Source organism: Prionailurus bengalensis, chromosome E2 (genome assembly GCF_016509475.1).
Source record: "Prionailurus bengalensis isolate Pbe53 chromosome E2, Fcat_Pben_1.1_paternal_pri, whole genome shotgun sequence".
NCBI classification, from domain to species: domain Eukaryota; kingdom Metazoa; phylum Chordata; class Mammalia; order Carnivora; family Felidae; genus Prionailurus; species Prionailurus bengalensis.
Genome location: NC_057352.1, coordinates 55,614,180 through 55,636,170, shown reverse-complemented (window position 1 = coordinate 55,636,170; position 21,991 = coordinate 55,614,180). Strand labels below are relative to the sequence as shown.

Below are 21,991 nucleotides of genomic sequence, written 5' to 3'. Positions count from 1 at the left end.
GATTCTGGTAACGCCCCTGCAGACCACGCCACCCTTCCCTTCAGGACACTGTCCACAGGCAGTAATGCGGGGTTTATGTGTACTGGTGTCTCTCTGCCCTCGGTCTCTTCCCTGGACCCCCAACAGCAGCGATTAGGCCACGTTGTACATCACTGTGCTCTAAGTGCCCCTCGGACACCTTGTTGATAGAATCATTTCTCAGGGACGGTGCCTTGGGAGTTTCTGCTCTGGCTGCGGTGGGACTCCATCACTCATCTAAATTCTACTTGACCCTGAACCTGCTCTTTGCCCAGGACTTTGCTGGGACTAGAGTGACCAAGAGGGGCCCAGATAGACTCCCGGGCACAGGACTGAAGGTGGCGCTCCCTCTTGAGGCTGTGCAGGTGCGGGGTGAACCCCGAGAAGTAGCTCCCTCCAAGCTCCTCACTGTTTCACGTCAAACACTGGGCCCTGCCTTGAACATTGCCAGGCACTTAGTAGGGGTTGAGGGAATGAATGGGACCTAGCCTCCTATTTTCCAGGGCACCAGGCCACTTGGAGTAATTGATTCTCTAGGTCATCTTCTGGCTGAGAAGGGCGATGCTGACTTAAACGGCTCCCCCTCCCCATGGTAAATTTTATGTTTTTACAATCAAAATGTTCAATGGAACAGAAAATCCCCCCTGCAGGTAATAAGCCATGTGGTGCATTGGGAAGCGTGCCTGCTTTGGAGTCAGACTACCTGGGTTCACACGGAAGTGATTCCACTTCTAGGCTGTGTGGCCTTGGGGAATTCTTATTACAGAGCCCCAGCACTATACGTGGCACATCAAGGTACTTTATACGAGTTTGATTCCTGTTGCTCTGAGCTCCAACCACAGCTCAAACGGAGAATCTCCCTCTGACTCCCTGAGAGTGGGTTATTGGCCTTGTGTGGGGCTGGATCGAAACCAAGGCTGAGAGGCTTGTCCATGGGAGAAGGGGGCTGCCTTGGGGGAACCTCTCTTGCTCTATGAAGCAAAAAGGTATATGGGTCAGAACTCCCCTTCAAACTTGCCTAAGTGAAATGGGGAATTTATTGTCTCACATATTGGGTGCTAGCTTCAGGTCAGGGTGGATCCAGGAACTCAATAGACCTTCTTCAGGGTTGTCTCACTCATCAACCCAGTGACTGGGCGACAGGGTGCAGTGGATGCTCCTTGCTTGACTCCAGTGTCTGGCAGGGCAGGGCAGGGTTGGTGACTATGATTGACAGCCCCACTGAACCAGCTTCCCAAGGAGAAGGGCTGATGTCACCAGAAGTCTAGAGGGAAGTAAGATAAATGGTAAACCTTACTACCTGCCACTTACTGTTCTAAGCATTCCTCCTTGTTAATTCATCAAATCCTAATAACCCTACAAAGTAGGTATCATTTTCATCATTCCCAGTTTACAGATGAAGAAACTGAGGCACAGATTGCCTCAGGTCAGAGCTAGTGAGGGGCAGCGCCACTATTCAGCCCCAGACAGTCTGGCTCCAAGCCCAAGCATTGTTCCATTTCTCCATGTCGCCTCTCCCTATCAGTCAGTATCAAGAGATGGACATGACAGGGACAGCCCCAGAAGGGGTCCCAGCATTCCCTTGGAGTAGTATGGAGAGCAGCTGGGGACCACAGCCTCGGGTGGTCCGGCCTCAGGGTGAAGTCTGGCTTCAGTACCTCTGCATCTGGAAAATTCTGGGAACTCTCAGAGGACTCACCACAAGTTGAGAACATACCCAGGCTCCACTCCAGGGGCACAAGTCCTGGCTTGAGGAGCCTGATCCCACCTTGGGGCCACAAGCTGGCTGTGTGGCTTGGGGACAGTCACTGCCCCTCTCTGGGCCTGTTTCTTCCTCTTGCAAATGAGCAAGTTGGGCCTGACTCCCCACCACTGGGGGTTCTCTCTGGGGAGAAGCTGGGGGTGAACCGCTCCGACTTGTGGTCGGCCACAAACTGCCCTGTCCCCAGGTGCTGGGGAAACAAGGTGTCCCCTGTCCCTGCACATCAGTGGCTCTGAGCCCCCAGAGGGACTTGGCCTGACTGTGAGCCCAGCTTCCTCTCCCACGGCCACCCTTCTCCCCAAGCCTCACCTCACTCATCATTGCCGGGCCTGCCCCCAGACAGCAGCCCTCCCCGGCCAGGCTGGGCCAGTGCATTCCTGCTGCCTCTTCTCCATCTGGTATCTTAGCCTCCTACCCAAGTATCAGGCACTCACAGGGCAGCGGCTCTCAACTGAGGTGGTTTTGCAGGGTTTCTGGATTTAGCAAGTAAAAATGCAATCTTTAGGGCAGAATTCTACCAAAAAGTTGTGAGTCGTTTCTCTGAAATTCAAATCTAACTGGGAAACCTGCATTTTGTCTGGCAACCCTCCCCCCAGGGGACATTTCTTCATGTCTGGAAACAGTGTTGATCGTCAAAACTGGGGGGGTTTCATTGGCATCTAGTGGGTTGAGGCCAGGGATGCTGTTTAATACCCTACGATACACAGGATGGCCCCACCATGAGGAATAATCCTACCCAATTGTCAACGGAGCCAAGGCTAAGAAATTCTAGGTTCTCCCCAAAGCTAACACACATACTTAACTGTGATCTCAGGGACTTGACGGGGCGGGGGGGGGGGGGGGGGGGGGGGGGGGGGGGGAGGAGAGCAGTGGGGGGGGGGGGCAGGGGCGGGGGGAGGAGAGCAGTGGTCACGTCCCTGAAACAAGTAAATGGCTTGTTCAAGGTCATATAACTGGCAAGGACCAAAGCGGAGTCCTCCGCCTGTCTGTGCCTTTCTCCTAATAGGCTCATCTGAAATCAGGAAGTACAGTGGGGGAGGATAGGCAGGGAGAGCCCCGCAGGGTCCCCAGACCCCCCAAGGAATGGCTCTGGGGACTGGCTCTTGGGCTCCTTACGGGGAGGGCAAGCCAGTGCTGCAGACGATCCCAGGTGCTGCCACCAGGGGGCAGCAGAGACCTGGAAATGAGTCTTCACACCCTGGCCTTCTGGAAGTAACTGCAGATTCTTGCAGACTCCGGGGTCCCCTTCCAGAGAATCCAGTTCAGCTGGTCTGCAGGTCTGTGATGCTCACCAGGCATTGGCTTGTTTTTTTAACAGCTACCAGGTGATTTGGATGCTCAGCCAGGCTTAAGAACCACTGGTCTAAGACCTCGATTTTCATCCCTGATGGGTCATGAGTATCACTCCGGAGCCTTAAAAATACCAGCGTGAAAACCATCCCAATGTCCACCGCCGAACGACGGATAAACACAGTGTGGTCCGTACAATGAAACGCTATTCGGCCATGAGGGGAATGACACCCTGAGACGCGTACCGCGTGCATGAGCTCTGGAAGTCACTGTGCTGGGTCAAGCCAGACACAAGGGAGCCCTCTGAGGTCTAGAGTAGTTGAATTCATAAAGACAGAAAGCGGGGGTCACTATGGGCTGGAGGCGGGAGGGTGGGGAGTCAGCGTTTAAGGGGTGCAGTTTCAGTTAGGGAAGGTGAACATTTCTGGAGGTGACGGTTGCACCACAACGTGAATGTACTTCTTGCCACCCAAGTGCACACTCAAAAACGGCTAAAACGGTCCATTTTACGTTATGCACATTTTACCGCAATAAAAAAATAATGTAGCGGAAACATAAACGTCACGCTTAAAGTTTAAGAGCATTCCACACAACAGGGGCGCCTGGGCGGTTCAGCCAGTTAAGCATCCAACTTCCGCTCGGGTCACGATCTCGCGGTTCATGAGTTGGAATCCCGCATCGGGCTCTGTGCTGGCAGCACAGATCCTCTGTCCCCTTCTCTCCCTGCCCCTTCCCTGCTTGCACATTCTCTCTCTGAAATAAACAAACATTAAAAAAAAAAAAATTATTCCACACGACAAAATCACACATGTCCAAGTCCCGGCTCAGACCAGCTCAGTAAGAGGGGCCGGGGTTTGGACAGCTACAAGTGTCCCAGGGGGATTTCACCAACAGCTGTGGTCGGAGATTATTCTAAGATTCCAGCATCAGGGAGGAAGAGTGGGTGCACCATCCATTTTCCTGTTGTCATGGTTTTAAACTCTGTCCACAAATTCTTTGATGCTCTTCCTTCAAGACGTGGACCCTAATCTCCCTCCCCTGAGCGTGGGCTGGTCTTAGTGCCTTGCTGCTAACAAACGAGCCCAAAGCAGAAGTGACGGTGGGGGATATCAGAGACCCGGTGGTCACAGCCACCCTAGTTTCTACTTTGGTCTTTCTCTCCGATGACTCACCCTAGGGGGAGCTGCATAAAACAACACTCAAGGAGCCTTCTGGACAACCGTGTGAGGAGAAACTGAGGCCTCCCGCCAGAAGCGGTGTGGGGCACTGTCACACAAGGGGGTCCTCCAGCCCAGCAGAGCTTTCAAACAAGGCCACGGCCTCGGCTGACATCTCGATGGCCGCCATATGGGACCGAGCCGTGAGCCGGAACGACCCAGCTGAGTCACTCCGGAGTTCCTGAGCCGCAGAAACAAACACGCTCGTTTCCAGTCGCTGCATTTGGGGTGATTTGTTACGCAGCGGTAGGTAATTAATGCATCCAATTAGGAGTCACAGAATCATCCGCTCAGCCCTTTCCACAGCCACCTCCCCACCCACCCATCACAGGACACAGGGCCCAGCACAAAGGAGATCCCTGTCAGATGAATGATCAAACATTTTCTCAGCATCAAGCCCATGGCACTTGCTGAGACAGGCCAGGGGACTTGGCGAGTTGGCCAGGAGGGTGGCCACCTCCCTCAAAGTAGCTTCCCCACCCGAGTCCATCCGGCCTCATTTTTTTCCTCATTTCCTCCCACAAACCCTTCAGGCCTGCCTGATAGAAAAACCTGGTTCCGTGTCTCCAGGTCTCTCCAGCTCCACCTACCCTCTCCCCCCCCCCATCCCCCACCCCCGAGGGCAAATGCTAAAGCTGCTGGCTGTGACTCAGAGGGCCATCAGCTTGGGGCTCGGAAGTCTGGGGACAGCAGCGCCTCCTGCCCCTGGGGCTGGTTGTGACAGGAAGATTTGGGCTTTTCTGGAGGCCAAGTGGAGCAGCCACAGAAAGGCCGGTTTCCTTCTGTGTGGCAGAGGCCTGTCTCCTCCCTGAGACCATCATCAGACAGCCTTGGGCCCTCCCCACCCCACACATACCTTTTTCCAGATGAATCTCTTCTTATCCCTCAGGGTTTACCTGACATGCTAGCGCCTCTGTTTTCTCATCTACAAAATGGGGATAATGAGGGTATTTTGAGACTGGATGTCATGGTGCACAGGAGGACCCTCAGCAAAGGGCCAGGGGCAGCAGGTACTGATGCATGTCTGCTGAGCTGCCGTGACAAGAGGGAAGAGTGCCAGGAAAACCCACGTCCTCCAAGCAGCTGGCAGGGCCCGCAGGTGACTCTCAGCCCTCTCCACTCCTCCCTGCTTTGCTCACTCTGCTCTGGCTGCACCATCGTCCCCCGTTCCTCTCACACTCCATGCCTGCTCCCACCTCAGGGCCTTTGCACTGGCTTTTCTTGCTGCCTGGAATGCTCTTCCCCCCAAATATCCCTTGGCTCTACCCTCCCCTCCTTCAGGGCTGTGCCCAGATGTCCCCTTCCTTCTCAGTGAGGCCTTCCCTAGCCACCTTCCCTCCACTCTCTCCATCCCCCTTTTTGGATTCAACTTTTTCCCCATCACATCTCTCCTTTTAATTTTTTTTTTTCAACGTTTATTTATTTTTGGGACACAGAGAGACAGAGCATGAACGGGGGAGGGGCAGAGAGAGAGGGAGACACAGAATCGGAAACAGGCTCCAGGCTCTGAGCCATCAGCCCAGAGCCTGACGCGGGGCTCGAACTCAAGGACCGCGAGATCGTGACCTGGCTGAAGTCGGACGCTTAACCGACTGCGCCACCCAGGCGCCCCATCACATCTCTCCTTTTAAGACACTACATCTTGGGGCGCCTGGGTGGCGCATTCAGTTGGGCGCCCGACTTCAGCTCAGGTCATGATCTCGAGAACACTCCATGAGTTGGAGCCCCGTGTCGGGCTCTGTGTTGACAGCTCAGAGCCTGGAGCCTGCTGCGGATTCTGTGTCTCCCTCTCTCTCTCCCCCTCCCCTGCTCATGATCTGTGTCTTTCTGTCTCAAAAATAAATAAAAACATTAAAAAAAAAAAAAAAGACACTACATCTTTTCCTTATTTTGTTGCTTGACTCCTCTCAGACACAGGCTCCACAGAAGAGGCTTTGGTCTTTATTCACTGCTAGATCCCCACACTTAGCTGAGTGACCAGCATGCAGTAGGTCTTTAAGGTGGATGGATGAATGATTAAGAGGGTATTAAGTGGGACTTCTCCAGCAGCCTTGAAATCATCCTCCAGGTCTAAGTCCCCCAGATTCTAGAGAAAGTCAGAAAACTGGAGACCAGACCTCAGGGCTTATTTACCAAGTGGCTGCGAAGGTCCTGCTTTGCCTTATATCATCCCAGCACCAACAGAAGACTGGGGTGGGAAGAAAAGAAGAGAGACGCTCCCCTCCCCGGGTCTCAAGTTCACCCCTGCCCTGCATGGAGTCAGGGAAAAGACAAGTGGGAAGAGGGGCCAGGGTGGGGAGAGGTGACCAGGGCATGTCAGGAAGGTGTGAGGTTCGGGAAGTCACATGGACACCAGGGAGGAAGGAACGCCAAGAGCGATTTCCAGCATCCCAACCAAAAAGGTTGGCTCCAGGGTGAGGAGCCCCCAGCAGGAAGCAGCTGGGGGGCGGGGTGTGTGTGTGTGTGTGTGTGACCAGCAGCTGGGAGAGGGAGCTGTGGGGGTGGGGGGGGGAACCCGTCCTGGGGACCCTCACCCCCCTCCACACAGTCCTCCCAAGTGCACACACCTAGGCCACAACAGGGAAGCAGCAGCGGGCAAACAAGGACAAGGGCAAGACCCGGGAAGCGCAGGACGGGCGTCCCTTCCTTTCACTCCCGCGGAGGAGGAAGGAGCTCGGAAAAGAGAAGAGGCACGAAGAGCAGGTGGAGGCGAGGCTGAAGTCAGCCAGCCTGGCCAGTCTGTTCCTGAAGGCGTCTTTAAGAACCTGGAGAGATTCGACTGAACGAGGTCTAGAGACAAAGAAAACACCGTTTCCTACGTGAGCTCCAGGGAGGGCGGCGCCAGCAGGCGGGCGGCGGTGTTAGGACGCCCCTTCTCCCTCGCTGGGTCCCCGCCGAGGACGGCAAGCGCTGGGGACCGAGGGGGGGCGCCCTACGTGCTCCTCGAAGGAAGGAAGCGGCAGGGCGCCCAACACAGTGGGGCAGGGAGTGGGAGGCGCGGGCGGAGGGACGTGCCCCCTTGGGTGTGTAACCGTGGGGAGGGCCATGCAGGACCCTGGGCTGACTTCTGGCCGAGGCACTCCCGGACTGTCGCTCCCAGTCCGGGCGACGGGGGTGGGGGCAGGCTGGAGGGCAGCGGGGAGCCCCTCGGGGGGTCTCGGTACCCCGCCCTCTCGCTGGGCGGTGCTCTGGGGCGCAGCGGCGGGACCCAGGCCCGCACTTGCTGCTCCCCTCAACCCTGCAGAGCCTTCCCAGCCCCGGGGTCTGCGGCAGCTGCGACGCGCGCCGAGGGAAGCGGGGGTCTCCATGGTAACGTTGACGTCAGGGACCCGGGGCCCGGCACGCCGCCTCCCGCCCCCGCCCGCCGGCCTGGCGCAGCCCCAGCCCCGATCTGCGGCAGCTGGGACGCCAGAGGCGTTGGAGCCGCCCCCCTGCCTCCTGACCTGTCCCGTCCTGGCCACCGGAGGCGGACAGGTGTGAGCCAGGCCCGCCAGGTCTCACCTGCCTGCCAGCTCCCCCGCGACCCTTTGTCCTCCCATGGCCCTCTGCCGGCCAAACCGACCTTCCTTCCTGCTTCGTCAACAGGCAGCCCCTTCCTAGGGAGAATGGCATGTGAATCGGACGCGGGAGGTGATGAGCCCCGACCCCCTCCTCCACCCTCCCAGACTTCCGTCTGCCTCCCTCCGCTCCGCTCCACAACAGAGGGGGGCGGTTTGTAGTTGAACAACTCCCAAATCGTCATATATCCCTCCCCCACCGCTCTGCCTCCGCCCCTTGCCTCTCTCTCCTGCTGCTCCTGCCCCCCACTTCGTCTTCCTCCCTTCTGCTGGTCCGTTCCTCCCCGGTGCCAGCCTCTGCCTCAGGGCCTCCGCACCGGCTCTTCCCACCGCTTGGAAGGCGCTTCCCTGCTCCACCTGCCCCAGGAGTTGGTCATTTCCGGCTCTTGCAGGTGGAGACACGTGAGCTCGGTGCCTCCCCCTCTTGGAGGCGCTCATTCCAGCCGCCTGCACCTCCTTGTAGCTCTCTCTGCCGCCGCGATGAAAAATGGTTTGTGGGTTTATCTGGCTAATGGCTGCCTCCTCCCTCAGACTGAATGTGGTGGAGGATGGCGTTTGCTTTATTTACTCCTGAGTCGCCAGCGTGCCTGGCGCACAGTTGGTGCTCAGTACATTAAAAAAAAAAAGAAGAAGGAAAAAAAAAAGCCTTGTTGAGATACAATTCGCCAGCCCCACAATCCACCCAAGTGCACAGTTACACGGTTTTTAGCATAGAGTTGTGCAGTCAATTTAGAACATTGTCATCACCGCCAAAATGAACCCCTGCCCATGCCTGTCCCCCATCCCCTCAGCCCTAAGCAACTGGTAATGAACTTTCTCCATAGATTTCCCTATTCTGGGCTTTCCTATGATCATGGCATAGGATCCCACTTTTGTGACTGGCTTCTTCCACTTGGCACAGTGTTTTCAAGGTTCAGAGCAATACGCTTTTGCTCAGTAAATGGACGAAAGGCTACGGAACCAACTCCCTCTCCTGGCCAGCTGACAGCCAGCGGGAGGAAGGACACTGGATCCCTTGTGGGACCCGCCTCAACATGAGGGGCAGAGCTCTGACAGAGACTGCGCGTGGCCTGGCTGCCTGGGTACACCCTTGACTGTCTTCAGCTCAAGGCCAACACCAACTCTGCTTGCCCAAACCCTGGTGTCGACATAGGTCAGATGTCAGATGTCTCATTTCATCAGGAGCCACTTTGCTTTCTTTTCTTTGGGTTTACCTTCCTTCCATCCATCCATCCTCCCAAAACGCATGGTTATGATCTCCCGAGCTTTCTCTTGTAAATGATATACTACCCTTCCTTTTTTAAAAAAATTCTTTTTAAATTCATTCATTCTGAGAGAGACAGAGAGAGAGAGAGAGAGAGAGAGAGAGAGAGAGGAGAGAGAGAATCCCAAGCAGGCTCTGCACTGTCAGCACAGAGCCCCATGCGGGGCCCAAACCTATGAATCATGAGATCACGACCTGAGCCGAAGTTGGATGCTTAACCGACTGAGCTGCCCAGGCACCCCTAATTTTGCCTTTTTCTCTAAAAAAATGTGGATACTAGAACAATTTACATTATATAAATGACTTGCATCCTATTTCTATATGGCAGGACTTATCCTGAACAGCCACCACCAGGGGAGAGAACCCCCAACCCCGTGCGCATAACGGACGCCTCTGTAACTCCAGGGCCGGGAGGGGCTTATGATGCATTACTGCTCTCCATTAAACCCCCCAGGAGGGAATCACTGACCCACCTCCACTTCAGCAAACCCCTGTGGCCACTGCTGGGGGGAGCCCCAAGGAGGAGCTGACATAGTGGGTGTATGCAGTGCCCCGTTCCCTGAGCCTCCTTCCCACTGGATGCAACAGCCTCTTCTCCTACCTGGCAAATCCGAGAGGACACAAAGCCTGGTGTTTTCGAGGAACAGCTTGTCATTCCTACCATTACATGGAGAGGAAACACAAACAGCCAAGAGGTCTGTTGCCAGGACTTTGGTGGAGACCTTCTAGCCAGTGCTCAGCCTTCTCCTGCCGTGGGGATGACCAAATGTGTTCCGGGCAAGGTCTCCTTTCTGGAGATGTGTCCGGAGGGCAGGTCTCCACGCACTGATGCGTGGATCAGGAACCACGAGGACTTCATCTCCCCGCCGAATCTGAGAGAGGCTAGCTCAGGCTCGCCTTAGCCAGCATTAGAGAGGGCATGGGAGGGAAGGCCAGCACTGAGGTTTTCAAGGCCCCACCCCAACCTGAATAGAGGACACTGAAAAATAAAGCAAAGTCAGATATCCCACCACATACAGCTGTGCACGTTGTGCACTGCACGAGGATGCCACATTTAAGGGAGTGTGTGGATTTATTAGGCAAACTGGTATGATGACAACTGGCCAGCAGATGGCAGTAGAGCGTTTTTGAGGCGGGGACAAACGTTCACAAGGACGGGCCAGCACTGTGCTGAGAGAAGTCATGGTGGCCAGGGCACCACTCACCCTCCCAGACCCAGACACAGCAGAGAGCAGCAGCGGCCATCTCTAAGTTAAGAGAATTCTTTTTCGATGCCGTTTTAACAAATTGAGGTGAGAGTCGCGTAACATAAAAGAAACCATTTTAAAGAGGCATTTAGAGCGTTTACAGTATGGTGCAATCAGTACCTCTATCTAGTTCCAAAGCATTTTCCTCAGCCCCAAATAAAACCCCATATCCATGAGGCAGTCACTCCCCAGCCCCTCGTAAACCCCAGTCTGCTTTCTTTCTGTGCAGATTTGCCTATTTTAGATTATTGCCTATAAGTGGAATCCACCAATATGTGGTCTGTTGTGTCTGGCTTAGGTGACTCAGCATGATGTCTTCAAGGTTCATCCACGAGGGACCGTGTGTCCATGCTTCATCCTTTCTTACGGACGGATAATAGTCCATCGTCTGTAAATACACATCTATTACCTGTTGGTGGATGTTTGGGGTGTGTCGACCTGATGTCACTTTTAAAAAGGGGGTGTGTAACACAAAATAAACGACACAAATCTTAAAAATGTGGAGCTCCAGGGGTGTTTAAACACCCGTGTGGCTGCAGATCGAGCTGTAGAGCATCTTCATCATCTCAGAAGCTTCCCTCTTCCCTTCCCAGTCGATGACACCTCCCGCCCCCTGCACTATCAGTAACCACGGTTATCACCTCTGTAGTCATAGATGCCTCGTGCCTGTCCATGCACTTCACATAAATGGAATCCTCCGGCAAGCCCTCCTGGCTCCTTCCACACACTTAACGTGTGTCCAATTAACTCACGCCACTGTGGGTATCAGAAGTTGGCTCTTTTGGCCTTTTTCTGCAGAATTCCATCACACGACTACGTCGCTGTGCGTTTTATTGATTCTCCTGTTGAAGGGGGGGGGCGCTCAAGCTCTTCCACTGCGAGACCACCCTGGTTTGTTTATTCTCCTCTTAGTGGACATTTGGGTTGCTTCCACTTTTTGGCTCTTACGAATAATGCTGCTATAAACATCCTTGTCTGTGTCTTCTGGTGGACACGTGTGCTCGGTTCTCCCGGGTCTATATACCCAGGAGTGGGGTTGTGGGGTCACAGGGTGGGCTGGATGGTTAGCTTTTAGTCGATACGCTTTCCAAACCTGCCGAACCAATTTCTATGCCTGCCAGCAATGTGTGAGAGCATCTGGCAGCTTCCACCTCCACCTCTGAAAACAGGTGCAAGCTGATTCTTGGGTCCCCAGTTGCACGGTCCTTCTGGCTTGGCTGAGGCTGAGGCAGACGTGCCCGGCGACCGTGCAGTCTCCTTAGGAGGGCTTTCTCAGCCTGTGGGGGAGGGGGCTCCCCCTGTAACCTGTCCCTCTGTCGCCTAGCATGGTTAGCCACCGTCTTTGTTTGGGCTTCCCCAGAAGCAAGCTGTGGGATGAAGATTCCAGCATAGGTGGTTTATTTGGGAAGTGGTCCCAGGATGGGATGGAGGGAAAGTGAGGGCGAGAACAGAAGGAAGTGCTAACAGGCTGGTGAGCCCTGGGGACAGCAGACTGTCCCCAGGGGAAGCAGACGGGAGTCTCCACCTCCACGAGGAGGGAGAACGCAGGGGCACTGACACACCAGCCCTGCAGGCCACTGAGAAAGCTGCTGCCAGGCAGAGGTGCTAATTCTAGGCCCTCGAAGCCCCCAGTGAGAAGAAGCCAGGGAACGTGAACATTACCCTTGACTCCTTGCTGGCCTTCCCTCCATACCTGGCACCGTGTTCCGCACTTTCACTCCCAAGCTCCTCTTGAATCTTTCTTTCCAAGGTCCCTGCCCTGGTCCCAGCCCCATCCATTCACCAGCCAGCAGCGGAGAGATCTTCCCAAAATGCCTGGGTTCTAAGGTTGGCTGCGTCCCCCGCTCCCCGTGTGGCCTTGACCAAGAGACCCACCCTCTCCTGGCCTCCACTTCCCCATCGGTCAAGAGGGGTCATATCTGCACCCACCCCTTAGGCGTATCAGGTGTAAATGAGTTCAGACCTACAAGCCTTACCCTTGCTACTGTGCCTGGCACACAGGAGGGGCGGTGTAAGCATTTCGTTAGAAAATGAGCCCGATCATTGCAACCTCCCTATCATTCATAGCCTTAAAGATGAACCCCAGTTATCAAAGGAGGATTAATGAAACGTCGAATCCAGAAGATACATTCACCTGGAACGGGTGACTATGACCTTATTTGGAAAAAGAGTCTTGGCGGATGTGATCATGTTAAGGATCTGCCCACGGGGTCATCCTGGGTCATCCAGGTGGGTCCTAAATCCAATGGCAGAGGTCCTGATAAGAGAAAGCAGAGGGAGATTCGCTGGAGAAGGGGTGGGGGGTTGGCGTGTGGGACACAGCCGAGGCTGGAGGGGCAAAGCCACAACCGGGAACACCAGGACCCCCCTGGGAGCTGGAAGAGAGAGGGAAAGTTTTCTCCTCTAGAGTTTTCAGACAATGCGGGGCCCTGCTGACGTCCTGGTCTTTAGAACCTCAAGAGAGTAAGTTTCTGTTGTTTCAAGCCACTGGGTTAAAAGTAAAGACACACCGTGGCTCGGCTGTGCCGGGGGAGGGCACTGGCTGGACTCTGGGCATTCTGGGGGGCAGGCGGGGGCAAAGGATGTGAGGTTCCCCAGCGGGAGCGGGCAGGTCCAGCCGGACTAAGACCCGGAGAGGGGAGAGGTGTTCCTCCGAGAGCCAGAGTTGTGGAGGGAACTACTGTGAAGCTGGGACGCCCAGGGGAACCCCTGGCCGGGCAGCCTCACTCTCCAGGCTCCCCCAGAAGCCAGTGGGCGGAGGAGCCCCAGGTGACGCAGGACAGAGCGAGGAGGAGGACTGAGGACGGGACGGCTGGCAGGGACCCCCCTTCCATCTGGTATCGGGTGCACCTGCTGTGAGCCGCCCCCCTCTCCCGGGTGGGAAGGATTGGGGATGGAGCAGGCATTCGCGCCTCGTACACGCACGTCTCCACCTGCAGCTGGCCCACCCGCCACGCCTGAAGTCTGGGGCCTTCCTGATCCTCGCCCACGGCTCCTGCTTTCCCTGTGTGGCCAGAGGCCTCTGGAAGTGAGGAGGGCCAGGAGCGGGCAGCAGGGATGTGGAGAGGCAGGGCAGGTAGTGAGGGTAGGAAGGTGGTGTAGGATGGACCAGGGAGGCATCGAGGCGGCTGCTCGGTCCCCTGGACAGGGATGAGGGGCCCGGCCCAGGGTGAGGGAGGTGGAGATACTGATGGAGGAGGAGACTCAGGAACATTCTCAAGCGGCTTCTGAAGGCAGGCAACGTGCTGGATGTGGGGCGTGAGCGACGGGCCACTGGGCTGGGGTAACACTGGGCAAAGAAACCCTGCAAAGCGAATGACTTAGGAGAGGAGTGGAAACAGTCTCTCCTTGGACTCCTCCAACTGCCTCCTGGGGACATGTGGGTGAGCGGGCAGCCGGGTGGATGGTTCTAGGCTGCTGAACTCAGAGAGGCTTCCAAAAACCAGCAGCATCTGGGTTTCCCAGAGGTCCTGGAAAGCAGAGTCTCGGGCCCCACCCAGACCTTGGAAATCGTAACTCGCATTTTCCCAAGACCCCCAGGTGACGAAGAGGCCCATCGGTCCTAGAAGTTCTGGACGAGAGCTGCCGTAAGGGCCCTGATGCAGAGACTGGCAGCCTGGGTTTCCCCCAGGGAGTGATTTTGTCCCTGTTGGACATTTTTGGTTGTTAGTCTGGGGGCGGGGGGACTGGGTACTATTGGCATCTAGCAGGCCGAGGCCAGGGGCAACGCAGGACATTCTCGGATGCACAGAACGGCCTCGTGACAAAGGAGGGTCTGGCCCCCAATGTCAACGGTGCCGAGGGTGAGCAGCTCGGGACGTTCAGAGGAGTCCTGACCTCGGCCCAGGTCTTGTCCCCTTCCCGTCCCCGCCGAAAGGCTCCCTCGAAGCCACACAGAAAGGCCAGATGTCAATGAGTCACTTACAGTTTATTTTTGCCTGAAAGTATTTCACATCTCTGAACACAGCTAACGTGACAGTAGTATTAACCATCAGGAAAAGCAACAGTGCGAAGGGAAAAGATGGCATGTCTCGGCTCTTTTTTTTTCTTTTTTAGAGTTTTTTTTTGTTGTTGTTTTTTTGTTTTTTTTGTTTTTTTGTTTTTTTGTTTTTGCTTCTGCTTCTTCCTGCACCAGAGTGCTATAAAGTTTGGGACCGGAGGGGAGAGAATAAAACCAAACAACAGAAAACAACAACAACAGAAGAAAACAAAACACGAAACAGAACACACTCACACGCACACACAAAATAAAACCTGGCACGTAAAATGAATTAAGACTGAAACCCAATTTCTTTTTTTTTTTTCCTTTTTTAAAAAAATGAGGGCATAGTCGGGGGGGGGGTAATAAAGTCTACCTAGCAAAGTATAAAACGACAAAAGCATGGTTTCCATTGAATAAGATTAAATATATATAAAACAATTACATTGACTGAGGGGTCAGGGCTGGGGGTGCCGGAGGGGGACGGTATTTGTGCTAAACCAACAGAAGAGGGGGCTTGGGGGGAGAGGGGACCCCAAGTAAACCATAAAAGGGCTGTTCTGTACAGGGAGGGCTTGTTAAGAAAAAGCCGACTGTTTACAAAAGAAACGGAGGTTGGTTTGTCTTCGGGGCAGGTGTGGGGACAGAAAGGGTGTCTGTGCTGTAGCGGTCACATTCATAGGGGTGGGGTGGGCAGTCAGGCTGGTGGAGGCGACGTCTCTCTCTTCTCCCAAGAGACCATGCAGAGAAGCAGGCATGCGTGAGGAGACCACGTGAAGCACAGGATGGCGGGGAGGCCACAGGCCGCAGTCTCAGTGGGGACAGGGATGGCAGAGGCCACCGGAGATGGGAGCTCTCCGGGGGCCGGGGCCGGGGCAGCTCTTCCAGGGGATGGACCAGGGAGGACAGGTTAGCACCCCCCAAACGGCGTAAGAGGGGGCTGAGAGAAAGCCGGGGCCTGGCAGGAACAGGACTACAACGTGGGGACCCCACTTCTGCCCCCCAGCCTGACCCTCACCCGGGGGCAAGTTGGAGACATCTGGGAATTGGAAACGCACAGTGGGGGCGGGCGGACAGACGGCCGAGCATTAGCATACAGAATCCATTACGAAAAAGCAATTAATTTTCCAAGGAGGTTTTTTTTTTGTCTGTTTCCTTTAAAAAAATAACAATAATACTACCACTACCCCAACAGCTGACTGGTTTATACAGTACTACGGGCCAGGGGAGGGCGGGGTGGGAGGGCAGGAGGGAGGGAGGGAGGGTCAGAGACTTCATAAATAAGAGGCAGGTCCCAGACCCGCAATTTGTCAACATTTCTTAAATAGGCGCATTATTTAAATCTTATGTACAACAAGAATCACTTTGCATAGCAATGGCGAGGACACAGGACGGTGCAATGACATGTCTGGGTTTTCTTGTCCCAATGGTGGGGGGCGGGGGCGAGTTCTCGGTGGAGCCTGTGAGGAAGAAAGCACCCTTCCTCGGCCCTCGAGGCCCATCAGGGTCGTGTGATGGTGGCATCGGAGTTGACTTTTCCCACACGGAATTGAACACAAAGGCAAAGAAAATCCACAAAGGGTCCCCCCTCCCCAAGGCCCCCACCCCTCCCCCACCCTCTCCCCCGACCCGCTGATGCTCCTCTGGTTGCTACAAAGTCCTTTTTGGATCAGGTCAAGGTTTCCAATTATGAAGCTAAAAGAATTAGGCGGGGCTGGGCGTGCTTACGGCCCCCCTCCCCACCCCCTCCCCCCTCCGCCCTCTGCCCCCAGAAAGACTCCCCCATCTATCTCACAGCCGGGACGCTGGGGGCGGGACCCCAGGACCGGCGCTCTACGGCTATTAGTCAAAAGTCGTGTGTTGCAGCTGCAAACTCCTTCCTGCCGAGCCGGGAGCTTCACCAGGCTTCCGTGTAGCGGACGTCCACTTCCTTCAAGTTGGGAAGCTTGGCCTGCGGGGCAGCAAGGAGGACAGTCCTTTCCCGAACCTGGCCCGGCGGTGCCTGGCTCTCCCGCAGCCACGGCCGGGGTTCCCACTGTGCCCTCCCCACCTTGCCGTCGGGGCTCCCTCGGGCTCAGAGCTGGGTAACCTCGGGGAGCACAGGGCAGCAGCCCCGGGATCGGAGGTCGCAGGTGGGCGGACAGCTGCAGGGGATTCCGTGCCCCCTGCCTCTGCGAGGCCGTGGATGCCTGGCTCTGAAGGCGGAAAGCCCCGGTGGGAGCCCCAGCTCTGCCACTTGCTGGCTGCACGAACCCGGGGGCAGAGACCCCGGCCTCCTCCTCTGTGGAGCCAGCGTGATCCGGCCACGGCTCACAGGACGGTGCTAAGGGTGGAACCGCCTGACGCACAGCTCGCCCTGAACAACACAAGGCCGTGTGCCCTACAGGCGGGAACCACCCGCACCGCACCGTCACCACCGCCTACAGGCCATCGTTACGGGAAATCGGGCAGGCGAATGCGGCGGGATCGCCATAAATGGAGGCACCTGGGGGGCAGCGAGTCTTCCCCTGCAGGACGCCCCCGCGTCGGAACCGTCTAGACTGCAAGCTTCCACCTGCTGTTGTTCACACCTGCTTCCCGCTCTCCATCCCTGCCACCCAGACACATCGCCTCTCTTCCTTCTTTTATAAACGGCTGGCCTTCCCTCCACAAGCCTTCACTGCACCGACAGGGCTAATGGCTCTCCTCCCTTTGCTCCCTCTTCCAGACTCTCCGTGGGGGCACCGGCCAGTGTCACCTTGTACCGTGCGTGCGCACGGCTCCTCCGTGCTTCTCCCCTGCGCTCTGGCTCGTGGGCCCCCAGCCCCGCTGCTCAGGCAGAGGCTACAGACTGGGGGCTGCCTTCCCCTGTGCAGCACTGTAAAACCTTCTTTAAGCCAACCTCTCCGATCAGGAGATGGCAAACTGGCACGGAGGTTTCCAGGTTCTCCTGAGAGACGGGGCCGTGAGCTGGAGGGCCCTGCCTGCCTGATGTGGAGTGCAGGCCGCCTGCCCCCAGGCAGGCAGACAGCCTCCGGGCCATCCGGTGCCCGCAGCACAGAGGTTGGGCGTCACTGGCCAGTATGCTCAAGTTGGCACCATGGGTCTCTCAGATGCGCGAAAGTGGCTTTTCTCCACAAGGGGCTGACCACGCCCCTTTGCTGCTTGGCTAGGGCACCCGGATCTGTGCTCCTTCGCCTTCAGGGGGCACAGTAATCCTCACCGGTGCAGAAACACCCACTTGGGCCCGGCAGGTCGGGGAGGCCCTGGAGGGTGCACTCAGGCTGGTTCTGCGCCGGCCGCACCCCTGCCCCGCTTCACATGCTCCTCAGGACCCTCTGACGGCTCTCCTGGCCTGCTCGGCAGATTCCCTTCTCAAGACCTCCTTTTGTGAAGGCTCTTCTGCCCTAGTGAGCAGGGCTGGCTGTCCCCTGTCCCCTCCCTGCTGGTCCCTGAGCCCTGTCCTGGCCTGGTTACTGCATGTATCTGTCTGCCAGGACGGAGCTTCCTCCTGGGCAGTGGTGAACCAGAGGCACCTTGGTCCTGTCCCTGTCCCCAGCCTGGGCTTGGCACATAGTAGGTGCTCTAAAGCTGGCCGCAGGTCTGGCTGAGCTGGAGAGCTGAGGGTGGGGCGGGGAAGGGGTGGTCCCTGCTTGTGGATTCCTTCCAAGTGGCTTCCAGCGTGTGAAGGTGCTGGTGTCTCATGGTCGGTCTGGCTGCCCGGCCCAGCCCTTCCGTCCTCAGCGCTGGCTTATCTGCAGCCCCACTCACTCCTTCCGGGGCAGCTGGTACTGGACCCAGAGTGATGGGGGCAGCAGACTTCTCAAGGCCAAGCTCCACCAGTCCCCACGAACCGTGCCCACCTTTCCCTACTCAGATCCTCTTTCTTGCCCCAACTTTATACTGCCAACCTAGCCCAGGCTACAGGACCAGGAGCTTAACCCATGACTGCATCAGCCCTGTCGATGTTCTCCCTGTTTCTACTCTTGCTTGGACCACCCCCAGCTCCAGCAAAAAAATCAGTTTTCCTGGTAACAGCCACAACAAGCCTTTACAAGCATAACTCACAACATTGCTTAGAGTCTCTGAAAGCTTTCTACTGAACTTGGATGGAATCCAGAACCCTTCTGTGACCTATGAGGGCTTATTCAGTCTGGCCCAAGTCTGTTCTCTCTTACTTTCTAGTCACATTTGCTACTAAGTCAGTTCACACCAACCCCTTCTGCCTCAGGACCTTTGCCCTTGCTTTTCCTGTCATCCTTTGCATCCATGGCTTCTTATCTTACAGGTCTCAGCTTATGTGACTTCGAAGGGACCATCCCTGATGATCACGTGCCAAACAGGCCCTCCCTGTTTCTAAGCTACCAATTCCCCGCTGGCTTCCTCCCTACCACTCCTTTCCACCTGCCATTATTTTATTTACTGACTTATCTGCCGCTGTACTAGCCTTTCTTGCTGGAGAATAAGCTCCACGAGGGCAAAGCACTGGTGTCTAGATGCTGACGGATGGAAGGAAAGAAGGAGGGAAGGGGGGGAGGGAGGGAGAAAGGGAGGAAGGGAAGAATTACCTTCAGATCTTCATAGGTGTCAGCCGAGAGCTTGGTGCTGTTCATGTTTAAGCTGCAAAGACTCTTCATGGCTGTGCAAGGACAGACAGACACAGGCATCAGGTCAGTGAGAACCCCACAAAGGCAGCTGCAGGTATGGGACAGTCAAGCTGGGGGGCTGACTATTGTAGCCAAGGCCCCTGTCTAGGAGATGGGGCGGGAGGGTTTCAGGGGCACTGCTAGGGCACCACCAGGACAGAAAGTCTGTTTCAGGCAGGAGCTGGTCTGAATTGGGCTTACATTCTCTCCCTGCTCTCTGAGCCTCCCTTCCTTCTGGTCTGTCAGGTCCCTGCACTGCTGTCCCCTGAAGTTCCCCAGAGTGTGCCTGCCACATCCCAGGTCAGCCCCAGTGGGCCAGGCTGGGCCCTTCCCCAAGGGGAGCTCTGGGAGCTCTCCCAGTAGGGCTGACCCAGGACCCCCCTTCTTGAAAGCACGCCTCGAACTTTGGTTTGGTCAGGAGCCACCCATCAGAGGTGCAGTGTTCCATCCCGTTCCTGGGGGCACCGAGCCAGGGGCTGTGTGACTCCAATGACAGTGTCCAAAGAGCACATTTGCAGAAAAGTGTCCCCAAACCTCATCCTCTCTGCCCTCCATCACCCCTGTCTCCTGTCCCCACCCCCCCCAAGCCATCTGGAATTTGCCAGCAACCTTGTAGGAGCCATGGCCCCTGCCCAGCCTATCAACCCCCTCAGCCAATTCCTACGTATGTCCTGTACACCCAGATCCGGTCACCTCCCCGGGGAAGCCCTCCATGATTCCTCCCAGCTGAGGCATGGGGCCTGTCATCTAAACCAGTGGGTGGGACATGGGCAGTGCAGCTTCCCAGGCTCAGCACCCAAGACTTTGCTCTGGTAGATCAGGGTTGGGGTGCAGGAATCGGCACTTCTGGGCTCCTTGGGTGTTTTGTGGCTCCTTCTATTAGAGCAATGCTTCTCAAACTTCAACCACACGTGGGAATCACCTGGGCATTTTGTTAAACTGCAGTTTCTGAGTTAGCAGGTCTGGGGCAGGACCTGAGAATCTGCACATCTAACCCCGGCTGATGGATGCTACTGGGCAGGAGAGCAGGGCAAGCCTGTCCTAGGGCACTTTTCCCAAACTTGATCCCTCAGACAAGTATCTGGAGGATAAGGGCACTCATGGTTTCGTTTTCTTCTAGAATATAAGTTCCATGAGGGCAGGGATATGTCCCCTATTGTGTTCCCAGCACCTAAAATGGTGCCTGGCACACAGTAGGTGCTCATGAGCACTTATTGAATGAATGGATGCACGCACGCATGAATGGGTGGATGGGTGAGTGGATGAATGGATGCACGTGTGCATGCATGCACGAAGCAGGCCCTGCCCACCCTGGCCACCCCTGCAGGACTCACAGCTGAGGGCCAGCAGGCCGGCGTCGGTCACAGGCGTCTCACACAGGTTCAGCACCTGGAGCATGGTGAGGTGTTCCGACAGGAGCCGCAGGCCGGCGTCTCCAAACTGTGGAGCATAGAACCCCTCAGCCCTGGGGATCGACCCACGTCCCCACGGCACTCAGGGAAATGACTCCGAGGCTGGAGGCAGCGGTGGAGGAAGGTGATGGGGACAGAGCCACCGCCTTTCAAGCCGGGGGATCTGGGCTGCCCTCGCTTCTCTCCCAAGACTCAAATGCTTCCCCTGACCGGGGTTCGAGTCCAGCTTCTGCTGGTGGGATGCGGGCCAGCCAAGCGCCCTTCCCAGGAGTCGGTTTGCTGTCGGTCAAGGAGGGCTCTGAACTCAGGGGCTCCGGCTACCAGTGAGGGCCAAGGCCGCCTTTCCCTGGGCAGGACAGTAGGATGGGGCAGGACGGGCCTTGGAAGGCAGACTGCCGGGAACACCTGGTTCCTCTTCTATAAAAGGAGGGCTCTGGCGGGGCCTCCACGTCACAGGTGGGGAGTGGAGACCACATGTGCTGATCCACGCAAGGCGCTTCGCAGCGCAAATGACATCGAGCGTGGGTGGCAAGCATCGGTGTGCTGTGGTTGTTACCACAACAGGAAGACTCCCGTGCTGCCCGTGTGCTACCCAGGCGGGTGCGGGAGACCAGCGTCATGTCTCAGCCCCGCCTCTCAGGGCTTCTAAGGCTTTGCTGGGCACGCCCCTGCCCTGGGCCTCAGCAACTCCAACTGTGAAACGGGCCACTGGCCTTCACGAGGTCCTAAGTGTCCTCTGGCCTATGGAGGGGGTACTGAGCTGGGCAGGGGCGTGGTAATCAGGAGACTGGGCCCCGGGCTCCAGGCAGGAAGGCCAGTCCCAGAGGAGGGCGCAGAGCAGGGGCACACAGGGGCACGGAGGAGGGGGCAGGATGCGGGGGCGGCCGGGGGCAGAGCAGGGTGCAGGCAGACAGTGTGCACCTGAGTGGACCACAGGTTCAGCTGCTTGAGAGAAGGCAGTTTGATGAGGTGCTCAGCGCAGGCGCTGGTCACGTTGGTGAAGGCCAGACTGAGGTTCTCCAGGTTTCCGAAAGAGCCGGAGCTCAGCAGACGAGCCAAGTCGGCATCCTGCAAACAGACAGGCAGTGGGCTCTCGGGGAAGGCCCGGGGCTGCCAGGCGCTCCGGAGACCCCTCCGCACCCCTGTCCCCACCTCCCTTCCCTTGCCCCGTAGACAGTTGCAGCAGGGGTGACGGAGCGGCTTGGAGGGGGGGGGGTAGGACCGAGGGGGGTGCTGGGAGCGGCTGCCCCCAGTCCCCGTGGGTGGGGGAGAAAGCCTCCAGTGCCGTGACTCACACCCTGAGTCACCGACTGGGGTGCTCCGAGGCACGTCCCTCCCACAGGCGTGTGTGCGTGCACACGGACGTGTGTACCTGGCCAGCTCCCCTTCCCAGGCAGCAGCTTGGGCCCTTTGCCCGCCTGAGAACACTGAGGTCCCCCCACCTCTAAGGCCTTTGGAGGGCAAGACACGCGTGAGCACTAGACTACCAGGCGGCTGCGGGGAATGTCTGCTCTCCCTTTCATCTTAGTGATCGAATCCTTGGATTCTAGCTGCCACACGGCCACACCGAATTAAGGCTAATCTCCCAGTTAGATGTGGCCGTGTGCCGAGTCTGGACAA

At 56.7% G+C, this 21,991-nt stretch overlaps 1 protein-coding gene and 3 long non-coding RNA genes across 6 annotated transcripts in view; 1 reads left to right on the top strand and 3 right to left on the bottom strand.

Annotated features, from left to right (window-relative positions):
* Positions 1-1,076: 1,076 nt before the first annotated feature.
* Positions 1,077-3,758, bottom strand: LOC122494517. The gene is made up of 3 exons (XR_006300190.1): positions 2,958-3,758; positions 2,090-2,253; positions 1,077-1,282 (listed from the first exon to the last, which is right to left on the bottom strand). It is a non-coding gene; the product is annotated as an uncharacterized LOC122494517 (long non-coding RNA).
* A 25-nt stretch (positions 3,759-3,783) lies between these two features.
* LOC122494515 lies at positions 3,784-7,891 on the bottom strand. Its single transcript, XR_006300188.1, has 4 exons — positions 7,789-7,891; positions 6,855-7,077; positions 5,144-5,212; positions 3,784-3,823 (listed from the first exon to the last, which is right to left on the bottom strand). It is a non-coding gene; the product is annotated as an uncharacterized LOC122494515 (long non-coding RNA).
* On the top strand, positions 7,495-9,045 carry LOC122494518. Its single transcript, XR_006300191.1, has 2 exons — positions 7,495-7,761; positions 7,873-9,045. It is a non-coding gene; the product is annotated as an uncharacterized LOC122494518 (long non-coding RNA).
* A 5,219-nt stretch (positions 9,046-14,264) lies between these two features.
* The window catches only part of LOC122494513 (c-Maf inducing protein), a 235,114-nt gene continuing 227,387 nt past the window's right edge, over positions 14,265-21,991 (bottom strand). For all 3 annotated transcript variants that reach the window (XM_043599750.1, XM_043599753.1, XM_043599752.1), the window contains 4 exons: positions 21,293-21,439; positions 20,294-20,399; positions 18,882-18,952; positions 14,265-16,285 (listed from right to left, as the gene is read on the bottom strand). In XM_043599750.1, coding sequence (XP_043455685.1) covers positions 16,232-16,285; positions 18,882-18,952; positions 20,294-20,399; positions 21,293-21,439 — 378 coding nt within the window. In that variant the 3' untranslated portion in view covers positions 14,265-16,231. The remainder of the gene's footprint in view (positions 16,286-18,881; positions 18,953-20,293; positions 20,400-21,292; positions 21,440-21,991) is intronic.